The 9,488-nt window shown below is 39.9% G+C and overlaps 1 protein-coding gene across 1 annotated transcript; it reads left to right on the top strand.

The window, feature by feature from the left end:
• The first annotated feature begins 885 nt into the window (after positions 1-885).
• On the top strand, positions 886-9,229 carry lgi1b (leucine-rich, glioma inactivated 1b). Its single transcript, XM_086065028.1, has 10 exons — positions 886-1,373; positions 1,463-1,534; positions 2,827-2,898; positions 2,993-3,064; positions 5,049-5,120; positions 5,308-5,477; positions 6,326-6,490; positions 6,569-6,789; positions 6,867-7,113; positions 7,462-9,229. The coding sequence occupies exons 1-10, from the start codon at positions 1,180-1,182 to the stop codon at positions 7,809-7,811; spliced, it is 1,635 nt and encodes a 544-aa protein (XP_085921154.1). The 5' UTR covers positions 886-1,179; the 3' UTR covers positions 7,812-9,229.
• The last annotated feature ends 259 nt before the right edge of the window (positions 9,230-9,488 follow it).

Below are 9,488 nucleotides of genomic sequence, written 5' to 3'. Positions count from 1 at the left end.
TAAAAAATACTCGTGTAACCATTACTAATGCTGTTTAATTTGCCTTAGATATAATATTCAGTGTACATTTAGTTAACTTTGTTTCCTTTTATGTTGACTAGCGACCTCATTTAGATGGCATTTTGCTTGGTATATTGAGTTATTTAGCTTTTATTAAGGTAACTATTCACCTTCGCCATGCCTCGTTGTATGTAATTATATTAATTGTAAACATTAAACGCGGCTGCTAATTTTAAGTCAAACAGGAAATGAACGGGGGATTTAATTTGAGGAGTCAGTGCACAAAAGCGTTAAATTCTGGGTTGGAATATAAAGAGGCTATTATGTGTGAAAAGTTTCAAGTCATCCGTTTTTAAAGGTGGTGAAGAAAGAAGTCTTGTGTTTTGTGCCATTTTTTTCCCACCCACACAGAAACAAAGGGGCCAATGTGAGACATGTACACAACAGGCAGTGATTGATACTGTTGAAAGATGTTATCAATAATGGAATATTTTATATGTCTCCTTAAAGAAAAGAAGGAAAAGAAATCTGGGATTATGTTGTGCCTCTCTAGACAACAATGCCCTTATATATATTTTTTTAAAAAATACAAATTGGAGGGGGGCTGCTTATTAAAATGTCTCGTGCGCTAAATTAATATTTAATGTATCTTATTACCATAGCAAAGCATGCAAGAAAAGGGGGTCATCATTTCAATGAGGCAGGTGCATTTGCTTAGCCTCGTGAATGAATAGTAGCCTCCTAAATAGCGTGTACAGCTTAGAGGCGCGCATAAATAATGACAATAAAAGCTGGAGCGGCTGATAAGAGAGACAAAACATGCGCATTTGTTTGGAGCCCCCCCTTCTCCCCCTTCATCCTTGTCTTTGCTCTCCTCTCATGGGGTCCAACTTCTTTGTATGCAGCAGACTAATAAGAAGCAGACAACATTTTGAGGAGGGAGGCAGGAGAGAAAGCAATAGAGAGAGAGAGAGAGAGGGGGGATGCTATTTAGCAGGGTGACATCAATCTGGGTCCTGTTTTCTGTGCCCATTTGGAATCCTGCACGCTGGACGGGTGCCTCGGATCTGAAGCTTTGCACAAAAACAACGCTCATTGCAAAAAAAAAGGGAAGAAAACAATTTGGCAGATTCTAGCGAGAAGTTGCATGGTTGCAAGTCTCAATCGGGACAAGGGAGAATGGCATCCCCGCGCGGAGGAGTGAGAGGCTGGACGCTGGTGCTTTGGGTGGTCGCCGCCTGCTCGCTTCTCGCAACCGGACGGAGAGTGAAGCAGCCCCGATGCCCCGCCGGATGTACTTGCACCAAGGATAATGCCCTGTGTGAGAACGTCCGATCCGTGCCTCACACTTTCCCCTCAGACGTGCTCTCGTTGTAAGTGGCTGCTTTTGTTTTGTTTGCTTCACGTGCTTGACGCTTGTGAAATGTTTTTTTTCCCCCCCAAATATTCTGCTTGTGTTCAGGTCTTTTGTCAAGTCTGGGTTCAATGAAATCACAGGAGGAAGCTTTGTGCATACACCTGCCCTGCAACTCCTGTGAGTCGACCTGTCTTCTTATTTTAAATATGGTTTATGAATAATAAACACCATACATTTGATATTACAAAATGCATTCTTACAGTAATCAATGCCTTACCCCAAATAGACACCTGATTTGATATTATGAAAATGCATGTCCACAAAAATAAAAACCTTACCCCAAATAGACACCTGATATATAAAAATGCTTCTTTACAAAATGAACACCATACCCCAAATAGGCACCTGGCTCTATGTGTCTATCTATCAACAGTATCATCCATCTATCCATGGTATGCATGTAGTACTATAAAAAACACATTTGTACCAAGGAATACAATACATGCCTTACCCCCAAATTGGTGGCTGCTATTGTGTGCAGTTGAGTATATCGACCATGCTATGCTTTAATTGAGTATTTAATATTATTTTGAACAAAATAAAAAAATAAATGCCTTACTCCAATTGTTGGTTGCGATTTTACAGTTGTGTTTCCATCAATCAAGAATGTGTTTGTACAAATAATAAACAGCTTACTCCTAATAGAGACCCGATACTCTGGCAAATTGAAAGCGCTAATATTTAGGAAAACGTCCACCTATTTCAACTTTTGCATAACAATATTGAATGCATTCGTACAAATAAACATCGTACCCCTATAGAAAGCTTTCTGCGGCTGAGCCCATTTATCAATGCAGTTGTTTAGAGTGCTCTATAAATAAAGTTGAGATTCACTCTATGCATTTGTACTCAGTAATAATAAATGATAAACATTTACCTCAACACCCATTTATGTTCTGATATTATTTTATAGAGCTATATAAAAAATGCATTTCTATGAATAATAAATGCCCTTACCCTTAATAGACGGTCTCTGCCGTTAACTCTGACCTTGAGCTACTTTCTGCCAACTTAAGATGATCGTGCTGAGCTTTGATACCGTTAGAGATTAACTATTTTGACAATGAGTTTATTTCTATCACTATCATGGTTGTTATTCATCTAAATAAGTTTGGCCAAATATTAGAAATCCATCTCAATCTGCACGTATTACACATAGTGCAAAAGAGTGTCAATCAAAACTGAATGTTAATGTGCACGCATGCTGTTTACTTAAAATCGTGTTCCACAGAAACATGTGTGAAGTTTGAGATCATTCATAAATAATGAGAAACACGTGGGAGCGCCGTGCCACTTTATTGCTTGCATTCCCCAATACGCAAGCCGAATGATAACGTCACTGTTTTTCTCTCGCTCAACCAAATGAGTCATTGGCTCGAATCCCTTTTCTGTTTGTTTTGTCTTCACAGATTGTTCACGGCCAATTCCTTTGACCTTATTGATGATGACGCATTCGTCGGTCTGCCGCATCTCGAATATCTGTAGGCATTTCTTTTCTTTTCTTTTTTAATATCATGTTTTTGTATTGTAAAATAATCACATATTAACTTTTTTTTCTCTCTTTTTTTTTTACAGATTCATTGAAAATAACCAGATTGCATCAATCTCCCCCTTTGCATTTCGAGGCCTCAAATCGTTGATTCATGTGTGAGTATTGTTTATCAATACACCAAATAATGAATTGCTAATCGCTCAGGATTAACCGTTGCACCACCATATTGTAGCTTAAAAAAAAGTTTATTTACAAAAACAGTCAAATACATTACATAAGTGACTTTCCTCTCAATTTTTCTTGCGCAAGGCTAGTTTGTTTATTTGATTCAGATAAAAAACAAACAGTCAACCCAAATCAGGAAAAGCCATTAAATCTAATACATGACAGTCAGTTTACATTTTGACACTATTGCATATCAGTCACTATTGCATATCAGTTTCCTCAACTGCGTGCTTGCTTGTGCAAAGATAGCGTAGCATGCGTGTGACCTGCAGGTTGAGACTAAAAATAACCGTGCTGTAACTTTCAACCAGGTGACCTATAATCTTTTTCTGAGGTTTTCTCACAAGTCATTCCAAGAGGATTTACACAGTGCAGTGCAGATTATTGACTTGATATCAGCAGATCAGCATGTGAAACGATGAAAAAAAAATCTGCATCAAGGGTAACAGTGGAGATGTTAGAGAAGTACACAGTAAATTTTGCAGAGTACATTTTACTCTAAAAAGAGACTATTTGGTCCCACTCTAAACAGAGTAAAATTTACATTTGGAAGAGAGTAAAATATTAGTACATTTTACTCAATGTATTTTTACTGTGTACATGAGAATTGGCCTATCCCATGACAAAACATTTGCACTTAGAAATTATAATTACATTTTCGAAGAAAATTTTGCAAGTACATTTTATTAGTTTTTTTTTTTTAAACTCATTCACTACCATTGACGGCTATAAACGTCAAAAATTAATTTCAACTATTTCGATTAGTTTAACATTTTTTTCCACTTTTGTCAAAAAGAGTATGAAAACCTCAATTTTTTTTATTGTACTTTTAGAACAGATATACAATTTGTGATTAATTGTGAGTTAACTAGTGAAGTCATGCGATTAATTATGATTACAAATTTTAATCGCCTGACGCCCCAAATTTTTAATAATGTTTTCTCTTATTTATTTATTTTAAATTCATTGACTGCCATTGACGGCTATAAACGTCCAAAATTCATTTAAACTATTTCTATTAGTATAACATTTTTTTCCACTTTTGTTAACAAGAATATGAACACCTAGAATTTGTAAATTTAGACAGATATAAAATGTGTGATTAATTGTGAGTTATGCAATTAATTACAATTAAAAATGTTAATCGCCTGTCGCCCCTAATTTTTAATCTTCTTTTTAAATGAATTTATGGCAGCTATGCCACTCCTACGGTTTGCTACTATCCGAAAGGAGACCAAAAACATTATCTCGTACACAAAATAATTTGAGTAAAATTTACTTTGAATACTTTACTCTCTTCCAAGTGTAAATTTTACTCTGTTTAGAGTGTGACCAAATTGTCTCATTTTAGAGTAAAATGTGGGTCTGTGTAGACGAAATCTGTGTTGCACTATTAAAAAAAAAAAAAAAAAACTTTTCTTGATATTTGACATTTTTATGATGTCCACAGTCTAAACAGGACGTGATGTTACACTGAGCAATGTTGGCCCCAGCAGTGACTTCCTAGAAGACTACTCAAAGGTTGCCAGGCAACCAGCTTTATTAATGGTTTAAGAAGAACCAATTCCCTAAAAACACAAGAAATCTAGCACGACTTTTGGAGTTATTATGTCAGAGGCTATTTTGGTAACTGCAGCAAAAATGAACAGAAATCATCTGATTTACATATGATGAATGCATTATTAAATTGGCCAAGCTGTCTAAAGCTTGCCCCCTTCTGCTGTCATCATGTGTTTAGAGAGTGCAGCCATGCAAAAATTCTCCACTCGGAACACCAAGTCCCAAATAAATAATGCAGCGCTCGTGAAATAAGATGACTTTTTTTTTGTTTTAATGCGCCTCTCGTTCCGCTTTGGGGCTCAGACCAAATGTCTCCTCAGTCCCAATTGTACACGTTTCTGCTTTCTCCTGAAGGAGTCTGGCTTACAACAACCTTGAGACGCTGCCTAAGGATGTGTTCAAGGGGATGGATGCTTTGACTAAAGTGTGAGTATTCAATGTTTTGTCATTTGTGATGGCTCTTAAAGGCGCAGGAGTCACAATGTGACATGTCATTATGACAATAATGGATTGGGAGACTGCATTTTGCGGTTGAGGAGTTCATTTACTCAGCCGTAGCACGTGCCCGGGTCCTGTATTTAACTGTTAATCACTTATATGTGACTCCGTGAAGGGATCTGAGAGGCAACAACCTGTCATGCGATTGCAAACTCAAGTGGCTGGTAGAGTGGATGCACCACACCAACGCCACACTGGACCAGATCTACTGCAGCGGGCCGCCCATCCACCAGGGCAAGAAGATCAATGACCTGCTGCCGCACTCCTTTGACTGCATCACGTCCGGTATCAAAAGACACATTACATTTACCTACTGTATATTAGGGCCCGACTTAAAAATACTGATTACCGATTATTTAAAAATATATATAATGCATAAAATGACCCCCTCCCCAATATCTTTTCAATGGGTGTCACTTAAGCACAAACTTTCTCTGCTTTGAATGACAAGTCCAAAGTATGACCTTATCAACAAATTTCATGAAGTATACAAGGTTGTTGTATAGATTTATGTGCTAATAATAAAACCATTCTTATTATTCATCATTCTTTTATATAGTTTTATCTTGTGTTATTTGCGTGTTATAAGATTTGCGCGTGGATATTCGTTATTTGAAGGAAAAACACTCCAGAAGTCGATGCTAAGTTCCTGTTAGCATTTGAATGGGATCCTCCCTTCACTCTTAGCACTAGCGCTAGGCTAGCGATGTTTTAAAAACGAAGCATGTTTTGTATTTAAATATACAGTGATGTCATTCTTAACATCGAGTGTTTAGTTTTACAGTTTACTCCAACTGCGGTATCATTAAACAGCTTAAAGGACGTTTAGGGACAACAAAATAACATACGCTACACACTTGCTAATGCTACGTAAGCAAAATGGTACATTCAGGGTACTTTCACAGCATCTGAAACTTCGGCGGTTTTCTTCGATAAGGTTTTAAGACAAAAATAATCGGCCGATTATAGTTGCCGACCGATTAATCGGTCGGGGCCCTACTATATATGGATGCTAAAATCTATCATTCACTGCCATTGACGGCTAAAGACGTCAAATATCCCATTTTACTGGACTGGCAGTAAATGAGTGAAAAGGAGGAGGAAATGAGTGGTTGTGATGTTGTCCTTTGCAGAACTTGCCGCCTATCAGTCGCTGAAGTTTGAGTCCATTTCCGTAGAGGCCTTCAACTTTGGTAAAGATCAGTATGTTGTCTTTGCGCAACCATTTGCCGGGACATGCAGCTTCCTGGAATGGGATCATGTTGAGATGACCTTCAGAAGCTTTGACACCATTGAAAGTAAGTCGTGGTGTGAGCTCCACATACCGCAAAGCAGTGTCTAACAGTGAGGCCGTAACGGTTCTGCGACATTTGCAGGCACTTCCACTGTGGTCTGCAAGCCCATGGTGATCCGCAACCACCTTTTTGTCATCGTGGCGCAGCTGTTTGGCGGCTCCCATATTTACAAGCGGGACATTTCCGCCAACAAATTCATCAAGATCCAGGACATCGACATCCTGAAAATCCGCAAACCCAACGACATTGAGACCTTCGTGATCGACGGGGAGTCATTCTTTGTCATTGCGGACAGCTCAAAGGTTGCGTGTCTTGGCCTATCTCATTCTCTCACGTCCCATCATTTCTTGGATAACTTCAAACATTTGACTTCTTGTAGGCCGGCTCCACAACCATATACAAATGGAACGGCAACGGATTCTACTCTCACCAGTCCCTCCATCCGTGGTACCGAGATACAGACGTGGAATACTTGGAGATCTCCAACAAACCCCACTTGATCTTGTCCAGCAGCTCCCAGAGGCCGGTGGTTTATCAGTGGAACAGGGGCCAGAAGAAGTTTGACCGCAGGACTGACTTACCAGAGATGGAGGACGTCTTATCCGTCCAACACTTCCGGGTCAAAGGTACGTACTTCCGCTTGACTTTTGCAATTTAGAGCAGGATTCACCAATCGGGGTCCGGAGTCCTGCAGGTTTTAGACGTTTAAGGCCACCTGATTCATATAATCAGCTCATCAGCATGCCTGATAACGATCTTTAGTAACAGGTGTGTTGGTAGGCGGAAAAATCTAAAACCTGCAGAACTACGGACCTCGAAGACCGCAATTGGTGAACCCTGATTTAGGGCATACGACTTTGTTACCTTGACTCCAATATAATTAGTTTAGAATTTAGAGCTACTCCAACAAGACCAAAACAGACTCAAGTCTCAAGTAATTACCCAAACTTTTGAACCATTGTCCTTTTCCAAAGGTGAGCTGTACATATGCTTGACGAGATTTATCGGGGACTCCAAGGTGATGCGTTGGGACGGTGCCATGTTCAAGGAGATCCAGACGTTTCCCTCCCGCGGATCTATGGTTTTCCAGCCCGTCTCCATTGGCAACTGGCAGTACGCCATCCTGGGTAGTGATTATTCTCTGACGCAGGTCTACCAGTGGGACACCAAGAGGGGCCAGTTCGTCCCGTCCCAGGAGCTGAGCATCCAGGCGCCGCGAGGCTTTTCTCTGGTATCAGTCGATGGGCGAGAGTTCCTGATTGCGTCCAGCTTTAAGGGGAAGTCTCAGATTTACGAGCATCTCATGATCGATCTTAGCAATTAAATTTGCCGTACGGTTTTGGACTACCTTTCTTCAAAGTCGTTTATCTGTCAGTTGTTTCAACTCTTTTAGAATGCCGGCAGTGCACATGCAATGGGGTTGATAGGAGGATACGGCGCAGATGGGAGAGGATAGGAAGTTGAGAATAGCAGATCATGCAAGCGTTAAGAATAGAACATGGCCTCGGGAGACTTGAGCTATGGTCCAGAGGAATTGTGAAACAGACTAGAAAACTAGCAGACATTGTTGAGTACCGATCAGAGGTGGCAAAAAAACAGAAAGTAAAAATCCCTGCCACAGTTTGTGCTAGTTAGCTAGCTAGCTAGCTAGCTAGCTAGCACCAGGGGCTAAATCCAAACTGTGGCAGGGGTTTTACTTTCTGGACCTGGATTTGCCACCTCTGAGTATCATACTAAGGAGAGAGTCAGGAGAGACTTTGGCGTACCTCACAAGACCTCAGCTCTTTGGCTTTTTGACATCCTCAACGGTGGTTCACTTGTTTTTGTATGAGGGTTTTACAATCAAGAGGTTCTTGGGCCTTTCTGTGTTGGGTTTTCTCTGAGTACTCAGGGTTCCTCTCAAATTCCCAAAACATGTACCGGTATGCTAGTTTGATTATAAGATAACCTGTATTAGTCTAACTTTAATTTGTCCATACTGTAATGGTCGTATTGTCTATGTGCCCTGTGATTGACCCGGGTCTACCCAGCCTCAGCTGGGATAGACTCCAGGTCACCCATGACCCTGAGCAGAATGGGAGGTGTAGAAAATGGTCGGTTTACAAGAATGGACAACGTAAGAGCTACTAGCTTTAGCATACTTCATTCACCGTAGCTTGATTGTGAGTGTGACTCGGCAAAAAATTTAGCACAAACAAAAACATGCTCCGTAGTGCGAATCACATTCATTTTGTGCTCCGCCCAGCTGTTGTCACCGCTCGCCACTTACAGAGGCCGGAATAAAGAATCCACTCAGCTCTTCTCCGTCGCTTACGCAAGACTCTATGCATGATGCAGACACTCACAGTGTTGCTTTTCGGATGAATGATTCGCTAGAAGCGTCCCACTGTGTCACCCGCCTCTCTCCCTTTTACTGCACTCTTGCCCCTTTTTTCGCCCTCATTGACAAAAGCATTGTTTGTATGTACAGTACCTGTACCTGTGCTTTCACACAGTCCTCTTATTGGGAATCACAATGGAATTCTGAAAACAACAAAACTTAACTGGCAACAATTTGCCAAATATGATTTGTACTCCTTTTTTATAATACTGTATAAAGTAATTTATAATTGATACAGCTTTTGTAGGTAGAAATGACCACACTGAGTGTTTTATTTTTTAAATAGAATTTGTGTTCATGTTTGTGTCACTTGTAATGTTAGGAGCAGTTTAATGTGAAATATTAAAACGATAGAAAATTCAGATTTGTCTTGCTGTTATTAATTCTCGTTTAAGAGTTACCAATAAAAATACACAAATAGGAACTTTTTTTTTTTTACTATTGCTTTTGAGTATGGTGTATATTTCTACATTTATGTACAGGCTTCTTGTTACTTTTTTCAACTTCAACCTTCATGGATGATAAGCAAGAGGGCGCCAACGTCACCCATGCTTGTGATCTTGACTAAATGATTGATTTGGCGGGAAAACGGGGACAACAGCAACATTAAGGAAGGTGAAC

Source organism: Leptonotus elevatus, chromosome 20 (genome assembly GCF_054856555.1).
Source record: "Leptonotus elevatus isolate MCC_2025b chromosome 20, RoL_Lele_1.0, whole genome shotgun sequence".
Taxonomy (NCBI): Eukaryota; Metazoa; Chordata; class Actinopteri; order Syngnathiformes; family Syngnathidae; genus Leptonotus; species Leptonotus elevatus.
Note: the sequence above shows the minus strand (reverse complement) of the source record. Positions and strands in the feature narration are given on the sequence as shown.

Coding starts and splice junctions, on each gene's coding strand:
- lgi1b (XM_086065028.1), top strand. CDS start 1,180: ATGGCATCCCCGCGCGGAGGAGTGAGAGGCTGGACGCTGGTGCTTTGG. Junction 2,899..2,992: donor CTGCCGCATCTCGAATATCT/GTAGGCATTTCT, acceptor TTTTTTTTACAG/ATTCATTGAAAATAACCAGA. Junction 6,790..6,866: donor TCATTGCGGACAGCTCAAAG/GTTGCGTGTCTT, acceptor GACTTCTTGTAG/GCCGGCTCCACAACCATATA.